The 22,789-nt window shown below is 39.1% G+C and overlaps 1 protein-coding gene across 1 annotated transcript in view; it reads right to left on the bottom strand.

Annotated features, from left to right (window-relative positions):
- The window catches only part of MROH2B (maestro heat-like repeat family member 2B), a 55,922-nt gene extending 46,105 nt beyond the window's left edge, over positions 1 to 9,817 (bottom strand). Inside the window, exons 1-5 of the mRNA XM_012649565.1 lie at positions 9,788 to 9,817; positions 7,313 to 7,423; positions 5,475 to 5,634; positions 4,668 to 4,766; positions 1,943 to 2,097 (exon numbers count right to left, since the gene is read on the bottom strand). Of these exons, the coding sequence (XP_012505019.1) occupies positions 1,943 to 2,097; positions 4,668 to 4,766; positions 5,475 to 5,634; positions 7,313 to 7,423; positions 9,788 to 9,817 (555 nt within the window). The remainder of the gene's footprint in view (positions 1 to 1,942; positions 2,098 to 4,667; positions 4,767 to 5,474; positions 5,635 to 7,312; positions 7,424 to 9,787) is intronic.
- Between the last annotated feature and the right edge of the window lie 12,972 nt (positions 9,818 to 22,789).

Consider the following 22,789-nt stretch of genomic DNA (forward strand, 5'->3'; position numbering starts at 1 on the left):
GAGTATGTAGATCTTCCTTTGCTTCTTGAAAATTTCTGCTTTCTTTGTTTCTAAGAGCTCATTCTGCTTGGCTCTTCTACTCCTTTAAAAGTACCATGAGTTCTCCCTTTGCTCCCTTGCATGTCTGGATGCCCCCAAGAACTTTATTTTTGGCACTTTCTCATTCTATATACTTTCTGTGAGCAGCTCTATCAAAAACCATTTATTCAGTTGCCACTTATATAATGATGATATCCAAATATATATGTCCAATTTTGCTTTTCTTTTTCTTTTTTCTTTTTCTTATCTTTTTTAGGTGGACTTACGCTTTTCTTTTTAACTCTAATTTTGAATATCTACAAACCTACTACTATTTCCACTTGACTATACCATAGGCTTTCAAGTTAAAGTGTCTACATAAAATCCGTTTTGCATGGCCCCAAATTTGATATTCCCCCTGTTTTCTCAACTCAGTGACCTCAAGATCACTGAAGTCAGAGATCCAGGAATCACCCAGGTTCCTCTATTTTCCTCGTTATAAACATCCAATTAATTGCCAAGTCCTGTTAATTCTATTCTTCAGCATCTGATCAGTACCACTGACACTACATTAATTAATCTCTTTACCATTTACGACCTGGGATATTTTTATAGCCTCCTAACTGATGGTCTTGTCTTAATCCACCCCTCTGCCCCATCCATCTTTAACATTGATATTAGAGCGATATTTCTAGTACAATACTCAAATCCTTGCTTAAAACCTTTCAAAGCTTTCTCATTTCTTAAAAAAATAGTCTAAACTCCTATGTAGCATTGAATGCTCTTCATTATGTGGCCAAGACCATCTTTCTGGTTTCATTTCTTTTCACCTTTTATCTTCTTTCCTCTCTCTCCTTCCTCTTCTCCCACTGCGCTCACTCCAGTGTGCTGGCTATCCCTTCTCCAACCTATGCTCCAGTAGGTTTTATTCCCTCTTTAGGGACTGCATCTTCCCTGTGGTGAGCAGCTTCGTGGGCTGCAAGGCTCCCTTCCAATGTTGTCGCTCACCAGGGGAGTGAAGTGCTTCCCTCTCTGCGCTCCATTATCACTTGTGTAACTTCTTGCTCACTTGGCTGGCCCTTTCTGTGGGGAGCAAGGATAATAGCCACCAAATGGATGCATTGAACTTTGTTTTCAAGGGGTCTTGAAGAAAAGACTTCCACAGGATATTTTAAAGTTTCCATGTTTGCTAATGATTTATCTATCCCAGGATGGTAAAAAAATAAATGCTTTAATAGTTTAAAGTATAGAAAAGAGACTGAACTAGAGAAGCTGCTAAGTGTTAAACCTTTTATAATACAGCAATGAAGAGACCTAAATAGGATATAATTTAGCCTACTTTACAAAAATTATAGCAATTGAGCAAGATAAAGTGAATGCACTTTTAAAGCCAGACATATGTGAATATACTTAGCAATCTATTCTCTGTAAGGCATTGAAATATTTTAGAGCAGCCAAGTAAATACATTCTTTAGATTTTATTTGGTTTAATCATGATATTTGTAGACAAAAGAAATTTCTGTGGACTGCTGTTTTTCCTAATTAGTGACTCAGCTCAAATATGGGTTATGATATATAAGATGTGAAATAGCTAATATTCTGGTTTTTTTACTCATTTTATTTTATTTATTGTCCTCTCCAAACATTGGAATGCCAGTTTCACAAGTGTGGGAATTTTGGTCTGTTTAATTCCTATTATATCCCAGCATTGGGACAGATGTCATGGGGATTCAGAAAATATTATTTGAAAAAATGAATAGCGATTTAAAATATATGGAAAAGAGTGAAAGATTTGATAAACCTCATAAAACACAACCAATAGCATCTGAAAGAACTGAGCTTAATTATCATGTCACAAAGAGAAGAAGAATTTTAACCAGCATGGAAGGACATCCAGCTTGAGGCGTCCTGAGGCCCCACTCACATGCATCGGCGAGGCCAGGGGGGCCCATTTCTCCATTATATACCGGAACACCATGAAGATCTTGTCAGATAGTCGGTCGGCATCCAGTCTTGGATAAGGGAAATCTCTCCAGTGGTTGACATACTTGTAAATGGTCTTGCTGAACTTCTCAAGGGCTACATTAAAAAACACATCCACAGACTGAGAAAAATATAAAGATGGGAAAGACCATACAATAATTTGAGAAAATAGTACTGATGATTAATAAATGTGTAATAGTTTCTATACTATCTTACAACTGTACCAAATAAACATTTAAAAAGTGTTCAGCCACATTAGTGAAATGTAAATTAAAACTGTAAGGAGAAACTACTACATATCACCCAGAATGGCTAAAATTTAAGACAGGTAATGCCAAGTGTTGACAAGACCAAGATGTAGCTGGTATTCTTAAATACTGCTGGTGGGAATGTGAATTGGTGCAAATGCATTGGAAAACTCTTTGGTTGAATATGCATTCCATATGACCCAGCAATTCCACTCTTAGGTATATAGGCATTAGATATGTGTACATCTAGGCACCAAAAGACTTGTACAAGAATGTTCATATTTGCTTTTTGTTTTGATAATATTGTCAAACAGAAAATATTCCAAATATCTGCTGATAGGTAGAATGGAAAAATAAATTATAGTATCGACCTATAATAGCATACAGAAGTAAAAATGGGCTACAGCTCCATCGCACAGCATGTATGAATCTCACAAACAGGCAAAACTCATTGTATTAGAAGTCAACATAATGGTTACCCATGGGAGGAAACAGGAGCGGGGGGCTCTGGACACTAATAATCTTCCACTTCTTGCCCCAAGTAGTGGCCCTAAGTTCCCTTTGTAATAACTCATCAACTTGTACACTTCTGATTTGTGTGATGTTCTGTGCCTGTGTTTAACTTCAACAAAATTTAAACAAATCTTGGGCTGCAAAAGTACCACTTGGATCACTAATCCACATATTTGTATCAAATGCGTCAAATAATAATATTTTTCCTTCAGCCTTCATGCTACCCATTTCATTAGATGATAGAGAAAATTCATAGTTCATTCCTCACGAACACCTCACATACACAGAATACTCTGGAAAAGACCCTTCGTATTTTAGCTTTAGAGCTGGCCATTTATTGACTCATCACATTCCCTCCAAACTCCTGATTTCTTTGAGAATCTCCTACTACATCATAATCTTTTCTTGGTGTTTGTGTGTGTTTCTGTGTGTCTGCATGTGTATGTCTCCCACTGGCTTGTAAGCAACATGAGAGAGGGGATGATGTCTTGTTGGTTTAGGGGTTTACAGTATCTGAAGCAGCCAGCACAACGACTGCTTATTTGCTGATTGAACGAATGACTTAGATATGCTAGGACGGACAGATGGATGGATGGATGCCTAACAAATTTTATACCTTTTCTTTAGTGGCAGTCAGGCAAAACGTTGCTTTAGGAAAAAAGGGCACTTAGATAACTTTATAATAGGAAGTAGGGATAGTAAGAAATACTGGGAAGTGATTTAATCCAGAATAGCTGCTGCTCAGGTCTTTGAGTCAGACTATCACAGTTGACAGTCTTGGCTCTTATGGCTGTGTGACCTCAGGCAAGTCATTGAACCTTTCTAATCCTCCATGTTCTCATCTGTGAAACGGAGGAAAAATGTTACCTATCCAACATAGGGTTGCTGCGAGGGTTAAAGGAAATAATAATCTTAAAATGGCCAGGGCAATGTTCAGACACTTAGTAAATTCTCGATATATTTCATATAAATATTGCCTTTGTTGATGACAGAACAAGAGGAAAAGGGCAAAATGGAACTGAAGAGGCTTGGTTGGTAGGTAAAAAACATTCCTGACAGTATGGGCTTTTAAATATCGCAGATTTGTGGTGTCAGGGTGTGGCGGAAGTGGAAGGGATCTTAGCAATCACTTCCGATGCTTTTAGAGTGAAGCTGGGACTGAGAGGAGGGCAGGGTCACCTGGGTGGTCAGTGGCTGAGCAGAGACGAGAGTCCAGGTCTCCCGTCTCACCCGAGCAGCCTCCCTCTGCACTGCAGGAGCTTCTTCCCAGGAATTCCAGGGCACGTTCTTCTCTGCAGATTTTTGATTACTGTTCTTATCTTTCAGTTTTGGTTAGAGGGGATTTGTGACCATAGTTCGCTTGCCTATTTTTTCTTGATTTTATGACTGTTGTATTTTGGTTACTTTGTTTACTTATCATTTTTATGATATTGCATTATAATCAGATGCCAGAATTTAATCTACTGCTAAGAGCTGGTAAGTGTTCACAGTCACTGCAGAGGAAGTGTGATCCCATGAAAGAAGGAGGCCAGTAGAAATGGAGGTTGTACAGGGCAGTGAAAAGAGTGTAGACTGGGTGGTCCTATGGACCTAGGTTTGAACACCATGTCTATATCTCATTGACTCTATCATCATTTGGGGAAAGTTACATAATTTTCATGTCCTTCAGTTTCTTATCTGTAAAATGGACTAAGAATACTGACCTTGCAGAATTGCTGGGAGGACTGCATCAGATAATTCTCAGCTGAGGGCCTTCCATGTGGCAGGCACTCAGTAAATGGTAGCTATTATGATTAGGACAGGACAGGACTGGAGTGAAGGGGAAAAGAAGACTTTTGCTCAATTCATAAGGCTAGTAGTCTGCAGTCTATTCTTAAGCAAAGAGGAAATCACAGGGGTACCCACCGATGCAGAAAGTTCCCCTCATGTTTTCATCCTCAGCCAGCCTGAGCATGGTTTGCATGGTGAGCAGGGTCATCATCATGAAGGGGATGCTCTGGGACACTGCAGTGGGGGCAGACAGGAGAGAGGTGGTATTTATCTCTGCACACTCAGGGTTCTGTGTCTCCTCTCACATCAACAGGGAAGCTTTCAGGGCTGCATGGGGGGAGGCGGATGATGTGCAGTAGGAAGGTGTTCCTATTATTCCCCCCTTTCCCTTACCTCACCTTAATGCCAGGCTGTAGTTAATCAAGGAGTGGCTGGTTGAGAATAAGGTCCTAGCTGTACAACCATTTGTAGCTGTTGTTTAGTGGCAATTGCTTATTTGGATAATTATTTTATTAATGCCAATCTCTCCCACCATACCTTGCCTGTATCCCCAAAGCACATGTAACAGGTATACCAGGTGCTCACGAAATATCTTAAATAAAGTAGTGTAGGAACAAATGGCAGGAAACACTTATTTCATCTAAGTGTTCAGTGGTTTGCAGGATACACCTTACAGAAAATGCACTTCTGCAAACGTAAAGCCAGATGTAGGGCAAGGTGAGGATGAGAGCAAGTCTAGCCAAATTCAGAGCTGTCTGGACAGATGGCTGGTCAGCAGACTCATCTGTGCTCATAAACAGCTGCCCACATCCCTCTATTAACATATTTTAGCACAGCAGAAGATAGAGATACTCTCTCTTCTACTGTTTGCTCCCATTTAGGTTTTAGACAATTAGGGGTGGTCTTTTCCCAGGCAAAGTGTGGAGAGTGTTTCCCTCATACCATAGCTGGTTGCCAATTCAGCCAGGGAAAGCACAACAAATTCATCTGGTAGCTCTAGGATCCTGAAGTTATTTTGTACTTCATGCATCACAGAGTTGAAATCATGTGCCGCAAGAGACACCAAGACCTCACCAGCTAGCATTCTGATTTCTCTGGGAATCTGAGGAGGGAAAGAAAAATAATAATTACAATGAGAGGAAGAGCAAAGTGAGTCTACAGAGGAGAACTAGTCTACATAATATTTATAAATTCTTTTAGCTTTGGGACAGAGAGAGAACAGTATGTTACAAAACTGTAGGTGTCAGTAGTTGGGAAAGCAGAGGAAATTTGAACGCACTTAAAAAACTGGTTTTCATAGAGTTCTTATAAACTTGGGGTCAATAGAAGTTTTCTTGCTAATTGATCAGGTACCATGAACATAGGATTTATGTTTCATGTTTAAGTGATGTAAATACTGTGTTTGAAAGACTAAAGGGAATGACGAAAGAAAATGGGCTGGGAGTTGAGAGCTTTGGTTTTGATGTTATCCTGGTAATTATAGTATCTTCAATGTTGGAGCTATTGGAAGGGACTTCTGCTTTTGGTGATGGTGAGCTAAGTAAATTTTATCAACCTTCCTGCTGAGGAAAATAAAAAGACCTGAACAAGATATTAAAAAACATACTCATAAGACATAAGGAAGCTCACAATATACATCCAAGTTGTTGGTATAAAAAAAAGAAATTAAAAAAAAAAAGAAAGAATCTCACAATATAGAGTGGAATGAGTTACTGAGCTCAAATCTGAAAAAGACTGGGGGTCCAGGGAGATAAGGCCTGTATTTAGGCTGCTCTGCAGTATTCTGGGGCAAGAGTCAGAGTTTGGGGCCAACAAATGGTGAGACCCTGGTTATTCCCCTGCCCATCTTTTGGGCTAAGACCCCAAAGGGCTGCATTGAGATGAAATGTTAAATCAGCCCTCACATGAACTGCAGTCCAACTTCGAATCACAGAAGTGGCCCAGAAATCTCAAGCCATGAAAGTGATTATAGATTGCTAGTGCCCTTGGAAGGAGCAAGTAAAAATTCTTTCTGGAAGAAAATAACATCATCCTAGTGTTCAAATTATTTCTACAAATAATTTTTATTAGGCTGGGCACAGTGGCTCATGTCTGCAATCCTAGCACTTTGGGAGGCCGAGATGGGAGGATGGCTTGAGGTCAGGAGTTTGAGATCAGCCTGAGCAAGATTGAGACCTCATCTCTACAAAAATTACAAAAATTAGCCAGGCATGGTGGAGCCCACCTGTAGTCCTAGCTACTTGGGAGGCTGAGGCAGGAGAATCACTTGAGCCCAGGACTTTGAGGTTACAGTGAGCTGTGATGATGCCACCGCACTCTAATCTGGGAGACAGAGTAAGACCTTGTCTCAATATATATATATATGTATAATTTTTATTTTGCTACAATGTCTATCAGACAATCCAAGATAAGTAAGCACATAATGAAATAAGAAGTCATATGGGAGCCTAGAAAGCTGGATTCTAGTTTCTTGTTCTGTCAGTAGATAGCTGTGTTACTTTGAAAAAAATCTCTCTAAGCATCACTTCCTCATCTAAAAGGAGGTTGGATAATATTAGCTCTAAAGTCATTCTGAGCTTTGCCTCAGTTTCCTCATCTGTGAAAGGTAAATAATAGGCACAGTAACTGTATCCAAGTTCCCAGGAAGGACGAATAAAAGTGATTTATGGCCCTGGCAGCAATGTAGAAAAAGCTCGTGGACGTCCATTTGGGTGCAGTTGTGTCACTTAAAGACCCTGTTGCTGCCCTTGATGCTGAGTCACTACCAAGAACCAACTTACCTTGTCATCTCTCATGTCTTTAGAAGCATAATAAATCAACCGCTGGACAATTGCTTCATCTAAGATGTCAGTATTCTGAATAACAGAAGTGAGATGACTGTAAATGTCTTCCTGTGAACACACAGAAACTTGAGTTGCAAAAATAAAGGAATCAAACGAAGTCCAAATGAAGAACACCATTAAAGAAAGCAATCTATCTTCACTGTACGGTGGATTTTATATATCTTAATTGAGACTTCCTGAACATAATATACATCCTTACGAATCAAAGGCTTGTAAGTAGATCAAAGTTAATTCTGAAAACTATGTTAACTTTACTACCTTCCTACAGCAAGATCTACCTGAAGTCAGGGCAGGCTGCCCAACATATCAAAGGCTGTTGAAATCACCGTTGTAGGGCATTCAGGGGAATGGAATGTTTGTTACCCTAATTGCTGCTCTTACTACCAATGAGTGAGAATCTTACTACGGAACACACTTAATTCCCAAAGAGGCTGCTAAGCTATGAAACTGGATCCTAAGGGAGATTTAGAGGCCCTCATTTTATTCATGCCTTTGTGGAGAGATGGTTATGGTCAACATTTTGGATAAGGCTGCAGCCTCTAGGAATCATGTGGCTTGCCCAGAGGCTGTGTGTGATGGCTCTTCTAAATCTTAGGTGGCTACATGTCCTCCGGAAGATGAGGGACTGGTGTTCTGAAATGTCCAACAGCCTTAACATGTACCTCCAGGTACTGCATCCATATTTAAGGTGTGAAATAACTTTTTTTGCCTTACTCCTCAGGGCTGGTCCTTGGGAAATTTGAGAATAAGGTATAATTGGTCTTTGCTTTCTTCCCTGTAAGCACTGTCACAGCCTGCCTGACCACCTCGGTGAGTCTCTCTTGGTCTGTGTGCCGTCTCTCCTTTCTGCAGGCCTTGTCCCGTCGGCAAGGCTATCACTTACAGAGCCCTTCCTGTATTCCTGAAACTGTGCGAGGCTTTTTATCTGGGACATTTCATTAATGCTTACAACAAGCCTCTGTTAGGCACCAGTAATATATTCGTTTTACAGATGAGGAAATTAAGTCACAGAGAGCTTAATGTGGCTAGTATTACATGGTAATGCTACACTTTGAGCCCAACAGTCTAGTCTGACTTTTAACTGGCACCTTAACCCCTTGGTTTTGCTAGCTATTACTGTTCTCTGACTTGACCCACTATAAAAATAATTTGGAAGTGCCTATCAAAAGCACATATTTTCTGGTCTCTTCCCTGGAAATTCACCTCAGTACTTCTGGGATCCAGAGACCATTCCCCAAGGGATTCCCAATGTTTGAGAAATAGTGTCCTATGAGAAAGTTAATTCCTACTAAGAGGTTGATGAAATGTTTTTCAACCATGCCTAAATGCTAGGATTGTCTCAGAGAGCTTTAAATGCCCAGGTTTTTAACAAACTGATCCAATCAGAATCCCTGGTAGTGGGGCCTGGCTGTTGGTATTTTCCTAAAACTCTCTAAGGGATTCTAATATGCAGTCAGGGGTGAGAGCCACCAAATTAAGAGATAAAAGGGGAACCTGTGGCCTTAAGGCCACATGTGTTCCTCCAGATTCCCAAGTGTGGCCCCTGTACCAAATCCAAACTTCACAGAACAAATCCCTTTATTAAAAGGATTTGTTCTATAAAATTTGGATTCAGTCAGAAGGGCACACTGAAGGATCCAGAAGGCCACATGTGGCCCCACGACTGCAGGTCCCCACCCTGGTAGGACTGCCCTTCACAGGGAGGCAACATTGAATAATGATTAGGAGATTTTTTTTGGAGCCAGAGGGCTTGTATTTGGATATAGTCCTGCTGTTCTCAGTTGGGTAAGTCATGTAACTTCTCTGTGCCTTATCTTTTCTCTTCTTTCTTTTCAAATGGAAATAACAATACCTACCTCATAAAGTTGTTTTGAGGAGTGAATATTATACAATGCACTATTGTGTGGAAAACATCTAGTACTGTACTTCCTAGCTAGGTGTTCAATGAAGGATAGTTATTGTTATTTTATAAAATGTTGTTGAAGTCTGAAAGGCCTTTATTTCTCAGAGAAATACATTTCTAGTTGTGAAATAGCATTACAGATGAGTAGGAGAGACCCTTTGGGATTTTCGTAAGAGCCCTGAAACTATAAAGGAGGGGGTTGTCATCCACGTGGTTGTAAATCTAACACCTCTCTCTTTCCACATCTGTCTGTAATAATGTTATGAAAAAGAACATTCTTTTGCCCTCTTCTAGATGTAGATAGTGTGATTCTTGAAATGCTAAATATCATTGTTTAAATATTATATATAATGATTCCCATTACAACTGCATTTTCTGAAAAATCTAATGCCATGTAAGAAGCCAGAGAAAAATAAGAAAGATGAGGCAGAGAAAGACGTATATGAAATGTTGCAACATCTTGACTAAAAAAGGTGAATGGGAAAGAGATTTTTCCCTATTTGCCCTACCTTGCTAACATTATCTTCCTTGTTCAGCATGCCAAGGGTGAGGTTAATATCTCCAAACTCCTCTAAAATTTATAGAAAAAGAAGAATTAAAATATGTGCTGAAATGCCCTCTTGTTAATTACTTTACAGTAGTAATAGAAAGTTCATTCATTCATTTATACCCTCTCTCCCACCCCATCTCTCTCTCTCTCTCTCTCTCTCTCTCTCTCTCTCTCTCTCTCCCTCGAATGCTAGCTCTGTGATGGCAAGAACTGTGTCTTATATTTCATATCCCTGACATACTTGAAAATAGCAGATGCTCAGTAATTTTTTCAAAACCTGAATTAAATGTGGAGGGGAAAATAAAAGATGCTTGATTCCTATTTATCCGTCCAGTCAAGCTGGTGATGCCCTATATATCCTCTCTAGCAAGGCTCACCTCTAAGATTCAATGAGCTGAATCCCTTACACCTGACCTGAGCATTAGAAGGCAGTGGTGCAATATAGCTGTTTATTTTCCACTTCTCTTCCCTCAATACCTTGCCTGTCTTCTTGTTCAACACCCTCTTCACATCCATCTACCCTCTTCTGCCTGCTGGGTCCTTCTTCTGGTCCTGTGCTCATGAGACATTGCTATTTTCTGATAATGACCTAAATGTTTTTGACTTTCACTTTCCAGGAATATGTGTTTTTGAATAAAGCATTCTAGAAAATTAAAAAATTTGAGTCAAAGGAATTGAGCAATTTCAGGCCACAAGCCAAGTTGGTAGGAGAGATGCATTTGAAGGTAAAGATATCCCATGAGCCTCCACATTAAACAGCACACCTCTTTAGTGTAGTCTTTTTGGCAAAGCAGAAAGACAGCTGTACATGGAAACTGGGGGGAAATATTTCCAAAGAACTCTTTCAGTAACTGAAATTAAAAAACAAACTGCCTTTCTTTGATATGTAGCCATTTTCTTCTCAGGTAGGCTATGCATTTTTAAAGAAGGTAAAACACAATCATTTCTCAGGCCTCCAGCCTGTTATTGGTCCATCACAATCAATATGATTTTATTATTTTGGAATATAAAAGGAGTACAGAGAGAAATAATTTCACTTTAGCAAACCATTTCATGAAACCTTTGAAGTGTGCAGACTTCCCACAATGACACGCCATTGCCCAGCCCCTGCATATGCATATGATTCCACAGACACAAAACAGACAGCAGAAGCCCTGACTCTGCGGGACCTGATGATGCTTACCTGTGGAGTCCTCCATGCCATGAGCCATGTCTTGGCTGTTTCAGGCTCTCTAAAAGATAGCACCTAAATATCAGAAATAGTAAGGCTGAAAAATCAAAGAAGCAGGTTGGCAAGTTTCTCATACAAGGTTCACATAAGGTTCTCTAAAGGAAAATCCGTCCTCCACTTGATTGGTACAGTGATCTGGAGCTTCCAGCAATGGGTTTGCTGTTAAGGATGATGCTGTATTCTACCACTACGACATAGTCTTGCTTTTGACCTCCTGTTGACCAAAAAAATGGCTGCATCTCACCAAATGTTGTCCTTTTGGTGGAGACCAGAATATTTGAGAAGGAAGAAATTAGAGACTGGGATTCAAACCATTGTTGTAGACCAAAGGAGTTCCTCTCCCTAAACTTGGGTCCATTGATCACAAATTTGGTAATGGTTTTCAGTGGTCACTTTACTGGCCTGGTGTTGGTAAAGCCTCTATGGTGATCCTGTTGATTGTTCTACTTGGCGAAAGTCAGTCACATAAACGGGGCATGCTCAGTGGGCCGGAATGCCCATGGGGCAGTTGAATGGAATGTCCAACGGACAGCAGCAAAGCAAAGCCCTCTCTGCCTGCCTCTCTACTGTTTCCTCAGGGACATGGTTAGGATCTTGGCTTCACTCCAGGCTCAGAGTTTTTCTCTTACTCCATTCTCTCTTCTTTTTAATTTTTATCCAGACCTCTTGGCCATAATGCTTTCAAATTTTCTAGCATGAACCTAAATCTTGTCTCATTGGCCCCTAACCCTAAATCTACGTGATCACAATCTCTAATCTATGTCCAGACTATATGTTAATATGGCAGATGATAAAGCAAGAGCAGGAAGTGGGTACTAGAAGTCTACATAACTGAATGTAAAAGCGGCCAAGAAGAAGGGCTCACGAAAGTTTTCAGCTGCTGCTGCTTCTCTGGCTATCTTCTCTTCGTTAGCGAAGCTTATTTCAGATTCAAAAGTCAAATGCTTTCAACTAAACATTTGTATTAATCATTCTTCTCATAGACAGATATTTTGCACTATGTCAACTGCAGAGGTCCTCAGCAGGCTGGTGGCTAAGAACATTTTCAGCTTCCTGAGTCAGCATCACTTTTTCTCAGAGTATTGTCCCCAAGTGCCTTGTAATAGGATTTACCTGGTGTCCTTATTCAAAATGTCAATTCCCAGGCCCCATCTCAGACCTGATGGATTAGAATGAGGGGGCAGCAATCTATATTTTTCATGTGTACCCCTGGTGATTCTTAAGTTTTCTAAAGTCTGAGAAGCACTGGCCAAGATCCTTGCCCAATTACCCATTAGCAGACATGTGAAAATTTAGCAGTTAACGGAAGAATGTTCATTGTGTTGGGCAAGAACAGAAGCTGCTCTTCCTCAGCACCATGAATCAATCAGTCATTGCAGAATAGGCTGAGATTGGCAGGTCAGAGTGATATTGGGATGATTATAGGCAGCCTGAAACTCTTAACATCTTATAGGAAAACAAAGATGTTAGAAATTACGTACTCTTAGAATCCTCAAGAACAATGTACAATAGAATCAATAATAAAAAAACTAGGCACTTAGGTTATTGTTATAATCATTTTCTTTTTTGTGAATGGTGACAAATGATTTTTCTGCATGTCTGTATATAAAGATTTTTCTCTATTTCAAAGAAATTAAGAAAGTTAGGAGTTGACTGATTTATACTGACTTTGTAATTTATCAGGGCAATCAAAACATGTTTTTGCCAAAATTTTTTCAGGCAAAGCAAATTCACCCATTGAAACTAATATTGTAGATAGATTTAAATATCCAAAATCCTCAAAAATGATTTGCCTCAAAAATGATTTATTCTATTTTTGGGGAGCCTACATGTTTCATCTTCCCATTATTTACTCCCCTTCTCTTTACAGTAGGCTAACACAATATGGGTTTGATTTTTTTGAGACCCCAGAATTAGTGCTAAACACTAATTCTCAAAGCTAATAGGATGGCGTGTGCTAATTAAGTGTTGTGTTAGTAGCTCATTAACTATGAAATATCGAATTTTGAATCAAAAGTTTAGTTTATTATATCTCAAACAAGAAGCAGTTAATCAAATTAATCAATTAATCATTTAATCAACTTGATTAACAATTAATCAAAGTATGAGCCTAAACTATCAATACAATTTTGCCATCTTAACAGTAGCTTGTTTATGTCAGCAGCACAGAAGCCTGGAGGGTGACTGGCGATGAAATTGAGTTTTCCACAGCTTGTTGAGAATTGAATATTTTTCCTTGCAAGAAGTGGTCCAGAGCCTGGAAGAAGCGATAGTCAGTTTGGTTCAAGGTCTGGTGAATACTGTGGATGACAGACAGTTTCCAAGTCCAGCTTCTGTAGTTTGAACAGTATTATTTGTGCCACATGTGGTCGAGTGTTGTCTTGCAAGAGGATTGGCCTGTCTCTATTGACCAATCTCGGTTGCTTAATCACAAGCATCCTCATCATTTTGTCCAATTGGTTGCAGTAGACATCAGCTGTAATTGATTGACCAGGTTTCATGAAGCTGTAGTGGATAATACCAGTGCTGGACCACCAAATAGACATACCATTAACTTTTTTTGATAAATATTCAGTTTTGGACTGTGTTTCGGCACTTCATCCAACCATTGTGCCAAACACTTGCGATCGTCAAAAAGAATCCATTTTTCATCACACGTAACAATACGGTGTGGAAATGGTTTGTCTTTATATTGTGATAGCAAAGAAAGGCAAGCTCTGAGATGATTTCTCTTCTGATGCTCATTTAATTCATGCAGTACCCATCTATCCAGCTTCTTTACCTTGCTGATTTGTTTCAAATGGTCCAATACTGTTGGAATAGTAACATCAAACCTTGCTGCTAATTCACACATAGGTTGAGATGGCTTGATTTGCTTCCACTACAGCTTTCAGCTCATCATTATCCACCTTGGTCTCAGGTCGCCCACGTGGCTCATTTTCAAGATTAAAGTCACTAGAATGCAACTTTTCATATCATTGACGCACTGTGTATTTATTAGTAACATCCTTCACAAACACTTTATTAATATTTCTAGCTGTCTGCACTGCATGGTTCCATAATGGAGCTCATATTTGAAAATAACTCGAATTTTTTACTTATCCATGGTTTGCTCTAAAAAAAAATATTTGAAAGATAATCACAAGCCAAACCATGAGTTTGAAAGACTGTGGATGTACTTAAATATATATAATTTTATATCTTAATAAGCTGGTGAAAAATTCCGTATCTGCTGCATAAAAAATAAATAAAAAACAAAAGAAAAAATACATTATTTTGTTGAGTTTAGTCTTATTGTTTTGGCTTATTCTAGTTTATTTTTATTAATTTTTCTTCCAAATGTTTTTCTTTGTTTTTTCTTTAATGTCCCTTACATGTCATTTTCCTAAATTTTTATTTTACCCTCTAGTTTTAAAAAAAGTTCACATCGAATATATCTACTTTAAAAGATGGCAGGCAGAAGGCTGGGCATGGTGGCTCATGCCTGTAATCCTAGCACTCTTGGAGGCCAAGGCAGGAGGATTGCTTGAGGTCAGGAGTTTGAGACCAGCCTGAGCAAGAGGGAGACCCTAACTCTACTAAAAATAGGAAAGAAATTAGCCAGACAACTAAAAATAGAAAAAATTAGCCGTGCATGGTGGCACATGCCTATAGTCCCAGCTACTCAGGAGGCTGAGGCAGGGGGATTGCTGGAGCCCAGGAGTTTGATTTTGCTATGAGCTAGGCTGACACATAGCACTCTAGCCAGGCAGCAGAGTAAGACTTTGTCTCAGAAAAAAAAAAGGAGGGGATTTTACTTCTTTTTTCATTTCTCTATTCCTACTTTCCAGATAAGGGCTCAGCAATGGTGGTAGGGACTCAGTAAATATTTGTTGAATGAATAAATTAAAAAAGAAGCATTTTTGAATAGTTTAGAGGTTGTAACTTGGGTATTCTGAACTATGGTAATATTTAGGAATTGGTAACACTGGGCCAGCTGGTAGGTAGAGAACATCAGGGAGCCAGAGGTATATTTACTGACTGGAAGGATAAATGTTTTTAGGGGAACTAAGAAAATAAGCTTATGCTTACTAAGAAATGTATGAAAAGTTCTAGGTCCTGGGTTTCAGGTGACAGATAAATATGGAACAAACCATAGGCATGGATGAAATGGGGAGGGGAGATGCTTATTGGTAGGTAGAAAAAGTGAGTGTATGAGGGCCAGGGATTGTCCCAGAGGAACACGGTAGAACTTCGGTAGCCTCCTAAATAGCAACCCAATGTCAAAACTCAGCTTCTAGAACAAACCGGGCAGAATAATCATTAGTGGATAAACATTTAGGATCATATAGGTTTACAGATGGACCAATATAATTTATGTGGGGCAGGGGAAGTGTCTGGCATTGCAATTTGGGGACTGCTACCCAGGTGCCCAACACTTGTTTCTGGCTTATTAGATCCTGGGTCTAATTGGCTTTGAAGAAGGCCTTGAGGGATGATAGTGCCAGTAAAATAATTTCTCCCCCAGAAATTGTGACTAGAACACTGAGCTTCAGGGATTAGCCCTAGAATTCTCTATTAATTCCAAGCTCCCACGTGAGACACGGGGAGGCGTTTGGTGTACATGCTGCTCTGTCAAGATCAGCTTGGGAAAAGTGGCTGGTTTGAGGCTACGTATGGGGAGAAGTCGGAGAATCAGCTTCTAAAATATAGATAGGGGACAAGGAAAATCAAGCAGGAATTGAAATCTTTAGATGGACCCTACGTTATTCCTTCCTGTTGCTAGTAATGAACTAGCTATTTGAGGATTGATACTCAGTAAGTCTACAAATTTTCTTTCCTGTATGCATTCATCATATAGTTCTATTTTTTGACTATGGAGAATTTTTGTTAAGTGCTCAGTTGAAATAGTTGAACCAATGTTCATCAGTTTGATTTAATCATTTTGTAATGTATACATATGAAAGCATCATATTGTACACTATAAATATATATGATTTTATACCTTAATAAGCTTGTGAAAAATTCCATGTCTGCCCCATAAAAAAATAAATAAAAAAAGAAAAAATATATTACTCTGTTAGATTTAGTCTTATTTGTTTGGGTTTATCATTCTTGTCTATTTTGATTTTTTTTTTGTCTTCTAGCTTATTGATTATATCTCCCAGTTTCAAAAAAGTTTAAATTAAATAGATCTACCTTAAATGAAGTAGAAATAAAATCACATTGTTTATAACATTCCTAATGAGTCTAAGAATTATATCGATAAAGGATTTTCAGAGGGCTTCAGAGGGATGTTCACATTCTGAGCCATCACATCTTTTCCAAGAGTCCATTAATTATATATTCATGTTTAATCCTCCTTAAATATTTTTTGGGGGTATCAAATTATAGTTTTCAGAATTCGCTTTCCTCATCTTTTTGAAAATCAGGATATTTCTCTCTCTGTAGTGTTTATTTGTTTTGCATCCCTTTCCCAAGAATTTCTTAAATATTAAGGGTGATTTCAAAACTCCAGCTGCAATGTCTCTCAGTGCACTAAAATGTAATTTAACTCTGGTTAAAGCTTTGATCTCCATTAACGAGGCTAGATGCTTGCTCACTACTCTCACCTACTTTGCCTACTTTTGCTTCTTTTAACTTTTCCTTTGTAAGTAGCCCTCATTCTTGGACAGGTTGGAAGCCACTTATGGTCGAATCATCCTGGTTTATCTGTTTTATTTATTGTCCAGGAACCTCTGCAGCATTGATTCCCTTTTCTTTATCTAAGTCCTTTCTTTAAGCACAGCCCTCAAAGTCCATGTTCTTTCATGCTTGCATGCCTTACTGCCTTCTAAGTTTTGCACACCCCTACACAATTCTCAGGGTCTCTTGTCTTTGCTTTATATTTGCCTTTGACTACATGAAACTTCTAGGCCTTGCAGTTTTCAAAGAAGAGAGGAAAGATCCCACTGGGGTCAGAATTTAAACGTTTCCCTTCTCTCTGCCAACTCTTTCATCTGCACCCCTAATAAAAACTTCACATTAATAAACTTCCACAGACAGTATTTACTGAGCACCCACTATACCTCAGATACTTTTAGTGCATTTCATTATTTTGATATCTAATCCTCCAACACTTGAAAGGTGAGCATTATTTTCCTTACTTCACAAAGGAGGAAACCAGGACTCATAAAGGATATGACGAAAGGGAGTTGGAAAGAAAGTTGATTAATTTTTCCAGCCAAACTTGATGCTTATTATCTAGATTTGAGTCAAGTTGTTAAGCAGATGAAGTTTCTCTATAGTATTTGCTTCCACATTTCCCTTTTGAAACCAATCCTAATTTTATGCTCTTTGTGCTCTACTCAAGCACACAAGTAATTCAGTCAAACTTGACTTTTCTCTACTGAGTCCAAATTTAAGCGGGTTGTAACCCATTCACTAACATATACTGTCTTATTGGGCAAGACCAAAGTGGAATAATCTGATAAACTTCTCTCTGTTTCTGCCCTCCAGGTTCAGTTGTTACTAATACTGGGTATGTCTGTGTATTTTCGGAGACTCTTTTGGAGATCTAGGTCCAATGCAAATGAAAAGAGTAAGGGTATAAATTTCAGGTATCATGATAAGCTGGTTTATCTTGAGATTTGGAAAGGGTGAAATCAGAAGGACAGCAAGATTTTCAGGACTTTTAGAAACATCCCACATCCAGTGTGTTCAGGGAACACTCTGATCCTCACGCCTTTGGCTTATATCGTGGACGTTGTCATCTTCAAAGTGCTATCATATACTTTATCTCATTAAAACTTCACAAGGTAAAGGAGGTCAGTCATTCTTAACTATGTTTTACTATTGAGGAAATCAAAGTTCTCACAGGCCTAGCAACTTGTCCAGGGTCTCCTGACTTCAGTAATAATCCCGTTTTCTACTTTCCCTATTGAAGCCAGCAGGTGTACCATGTGTGTTAGAAGATGGAATTATTACTCATCATGACCATTCTGGCTTCTGGAGGCAATTCCGTTTGTTACCTGTTTAAATGTGTTTAAATGTTTTGTTATTTTGCTGGACACTGAGGAGAAGGGCAGGAGCAGGGTGCTTCTGTGGGCTTAAAGTCAGAGATGAGAGTTGAGCAAATGTCATCCTGGAGCCCATGGGTGTCATGGCAGAGATAGCAGTGCAGAATGGGGACAACTATCCCAGGATGCAAGGGCTATTGAATGGGATTTTGTAAGAATAATTGTCGTAAGACATGAATAATGAAATAGAAAAATATTAGTGTATCAGTGAAAAATACTAAAAACAGAAGCCTCAGTTCTCTGAAAAATCCTTGATAATATAATTCAGAGGTGCTACTTTATTTTGTACCTTAGTCTCCTGTCAGGACAAACCTGCTTCTTTTTTTAGATCAGCATCTTGGCACAGCAATGGCAACTTCCCAGCATCCTCCTCCATTTCTGCTGAGCATTGACTATTGGAATGCTTTTAATGAAGTCCATTACCATTTTGGCAGCTCAACAAGACTTCCAGGAGAGTAGCAGAGAGCATAGTTTGGGACAAACACATCCCTGATCTGTTTTCTATTATTCATACAGACTACTCAGCTTTTTTCTGGTAGAAAACTAGATTAGAGTAAAAATTAATTGGTTTATAAATACATCACTCCAAAGAGGTGTAACTCTGTGGTGCCTAGAAGCTAATAAGCTACCTTTCTGGGTGGCATATTTTTTGGGAATCCCTTAGGTCTCTCCTCTACACATAAGATACACGAAGAGAGCTAGAGTTGATGCTTGAGTGCAAAAGAAAAAGCTTTCTGTGGTTTCTAAGGGCTCATATATCTTCATATCCCCATTGCCTACATACTACCAGGCACTCTGTATCAACTTTAATTGCACTTACTTCCTCTTGTAATCATGTTTCTATTTTGTGATTATGTAACTGATGTCATGAAGACAAGGACCATATGTATTTTGCTATATATTTGCACAACCATGCCTAGCAAAATGCCGTGTGCGTGGCTGTCCTTCTATAAATAGATAACCACTAATCATGTAATGAATATACACTTTACCTGCCTGAGTATCATTTGTGAAATTCACACTTTTTCATTTCAAAGTGAAGCTTTCCTAATACCAATGCTGGGGTAAGCAAGAAAAAGACTAGATTAAATCCTCTGGCCATTTCAGGCAGACTAAAATTATGGTCCTATTTTAAATCTATTTCTTTCAACATCTTTCTTCAATATTTATTTAGTGGAAGTAAAGGGAAAAGTGATTTTTATTAAAGAAAAGTGCACAGAGAGACAGATCTACTTATGCAGTAGTCCCCAACCTTTTTGGTACCAAGGACCGGTTTTGCAAAAGACAATTTTTTCATGGGCCCACAGCGGGGGGCAGGGTGGCAAGCGATGGGGAGCAGCTGTAAATACACATTAAGCTTCACTCGCTCCTTTGATGGTCACTTCTTGATGTGCAGCCTGGTTCCTAACAGGACATGGAAGGGTATTGGTCCATGGTCCGGGGCTTGGGGACCGTAGCTGTAGCACTTATGAATTTACATGCACTGACCAAGGCAGAATCAATATTTAAATATTTGTCAAAATGTTTCCTCTTCATCTGAGTTTTACACAGACACTGTTAGCTTTCTCTTAAATACATATTCTCGCCTTCTATCATAATTGAAACTTTAGCTGGGTAGCAGTGTTTCCATAAAAACTGCATGTCCCAGACTTTCTTGCCTTCAGGAGCCATGTGACAATGCTGTGACCAATAGGATGTGACCAGAGGTGCTGTGTACAACTTCCGGGTCATGCCTTTACAAGGAGAGGAGAATGACGTCTGCTTCCTTTCACCCCCTTTTATGCCGGAACGTGGATATTGTGGTGAGCCACTTCTCAAGGATAATGTTATCATCTAGAATGGCAGAAGAGCATTGTAGAAGATCAGTCTCAGATATTGTCGATTCTATGTACCAACCAGGACAGCCATACAAAATTTCTAGAGAGACAAACTTCTTGATGTATAACATTTTTAATTATCTAGGTTTAGGATTGCAGCCAACTTTGATTTGTCAACCTGTTGCTAAATGAGATTGTTCCTACTTGTTTCAGAATAGTCAATAGAGTTAAGCCAGTGCTGGGGAGGAGCATTTTTAAATTTCCCCTCAAAGGTACTGTCTGGCTGGGCATGGTGGCTCATGTCCGTAATCCCAGCACTCTGGGAGGCTAAGAATCAGGAGGATTGCTTCAGCCCAGGGGTTCAATACCAGCCTGGGAAACATAGTAAAGAGAGACGCTGTCTCTTAAAAAAAAAAAAAAAATTAGCTGGACATGGTGGTGCATGCCTGTAATTCCATCTACTAGGGAGGCTGAGGGCTGAGGCAGGAGGATTGCTTGAGCCCAGCTATTGGAGGTTGCAGTGAGCTATGATCACGACACTGCACTCCAGCCTGGGTGACAGAGGGAGACCTTGTCCCTAAAACAGTATAAAGTAAAAGTAAAAAGACCATGCTATATACTTTTGTAGAATTTATGTATGGAATGGTGTGTGGAAACTCAAGGTGGTTAATTCCAGTGATGACTGAGCATCCTTTTAAGCTTGACCTGCTCATACTGTTACTCTGAGAAAGAAATTTCTATCTTTAAAAAGAAGAGATTGGTCATAAAGTGGCAATTATTATTAGGTAAAACATTAGTTTTTTACTGTGATGGACAGAATGTTTAATATTATACTGATAGGGGACAGGAAAATTACGTGGAAATACACTCACCATGAATGCCTCTCATGCAGAACAGTTCTCTGAGTGTCCTTGAACCAACCCAGTTCTCCCCCCTTTCTCGCTTGTGGTTCTCAAGAATAACTGCAGAATGTTCTGGGGATAGACTATCCTGGGATAGGAAGGACTGGCTGAATTGGCTTGGACTCTGTTCCAGTTCCCCACCCAGAATCACATGCTTTAATGCTTTAGCCCAGTGATTGACATGATATTGGAGTATAAAACCCAGGGTGGGCTGCTTTTCAGGGTCCTTTGCATGCAGTACAATTGGAGCATATTCAGTTGAGACTCTATCTGCCCTGGGAAGCTTTTCAGAGTCTCTCAGGATTGGCTCACAATGAATCGTAGGCTTCTGTTGTCCCTTGCTGCCTGTCTGTAAGCAACCAACCACTTCATGTAACTTGTTGCATATGAGTGTGTTCTGTCTCAGCAGACTCGAGGAAGTTGGTAAGCAGTACACAGTGAACCTATTTCACACCTCAAAAAACTCCCAGTAATGGAGGTTGAAACCTAGAGATCTGTGAGCCAAACTTGGTTACCAGAATGTTTTGTGCTTTAATTTTTTTCTTTAATTTTATGGACAAATGTTTTAGTCAGATTTCAGAGACGATAACTCTGTGTTATGGGGAATCTCAGTGGTATACAACAAACATTTATTATTCTTACTCATGTGTCTGCAGATCAGCTGGAGTGACTCTGCTTGTAGCTCAGGTTCAGATCTGCTCCATGTGCCTCTCATTTTGGAATCAAAGGCTACCAGGGATACATTTAAAGCTTTGGTCAGACATGGGATACAACACATAGCCAAGAACCTTCACTTAGTGGAACAGGGAATTGTATTTTGCTCCAACAGAGTGGTTGTGTAATTTTGTTACAGGGATAGAGTGAAGAATTCAGAATAATAATGAAATCTACTGTAGGAATATTTTAAAATGGAGATTTTCACATAAAGTTGGGAAATTTTACATGGATGGGTGAATTCTTAAATCTTAAACATTAGAAGATTTTTCAACTCTGATGCCATATTCAGAATTGAAATTTAAAGTTGAAATTTGGCAAAAATTAGGTGGAACTGAGTACAGCTTTCTCCTTTCAGATGGGATACACTCTTTAGTTTGCTAGAACCTCCACCATCCACGATTGCCGTTTGTTGGCTCTTTACTCATCATGACCATTCTGGCTTCTGGAGGCAATTCCGTTTGTGACCTGTTGTATAGCAGATGTGTTGAAAAGCACAAGAGTACCTCAAGCTCAACTACAAAGTGTTAAGGGGCTATAAAAAAAGGGGCAGATAAATTGCCATGGAAGAACTATGGGACAGAAATTATTTTTGGCTAGTGAAAAGTCATTACAATAGAAAGAATAGTTTATAGAAATCTTTATTAAAGAGAGAAAATTGGAGCTGGGTCTGAAAGCATGGGTAAAATCTGATATATAGCCACAAAGTCCTATTCTAAAAAGGCAACTACAGGTGCTAAAGAATATGTGAAATAGAAGCAATCCCTGAGAGTTAGTAAAAGGGAAATAATAAACAAAACTGGGAAGATGTATTTATAAATGGTTTATTTTCACATCATCATTCTTTCTCTTAATACGTGAGAGAAAAGTAAATTCTTTGGGGGAAGATATATGCAATTTGCATTTACCTGATGATTAGTGATGTTGAACATTTTTTCATATATCTGTTGGCCATTTGTATATCTTCTTATGAAAAAACTCTGTTCTTGCCTTTTGTCCACTTTTAATCATTTTTTTTTTTCTGATTTGCTTGAGTTCTTTGTAAATTCCGGATATTAGCCCTTTGTTGAATGTATAGTTTGTAAATATTTTCTCCCATTCTGTAGGTTGTCTATTTACTCCGTTGATAATTTCCTTTGCTGTGCAGAAACTTTTTAATTTAGTCAAGTCCCGTTTATTTATTTTTGTTGTTGCTATATTTGCCTTTGGGGTCTTAGTCATAAATTCTTTGCCTAGACCAAAGTCCATAAGAGTTTTTCA

The sequence above is a fragment of the Propithecus coquereli genome, unplaced genomic scaffold (genome assembly GCF_000956105.1).
Source record: "Propithecus coquereli isolate 6110/MARCELLA unplaced genomic scaffold, Pcoq_1.0 Scaffold110, whole genome shotgun sequence".
In the NCBI taxonomy this organism is placed as follows: domain Eukaryota; kingdom Metazoa; phylum Chordata; class Mammalia; order Primates; family Indriidae; genus Propithecus; species Propithecus coquereli.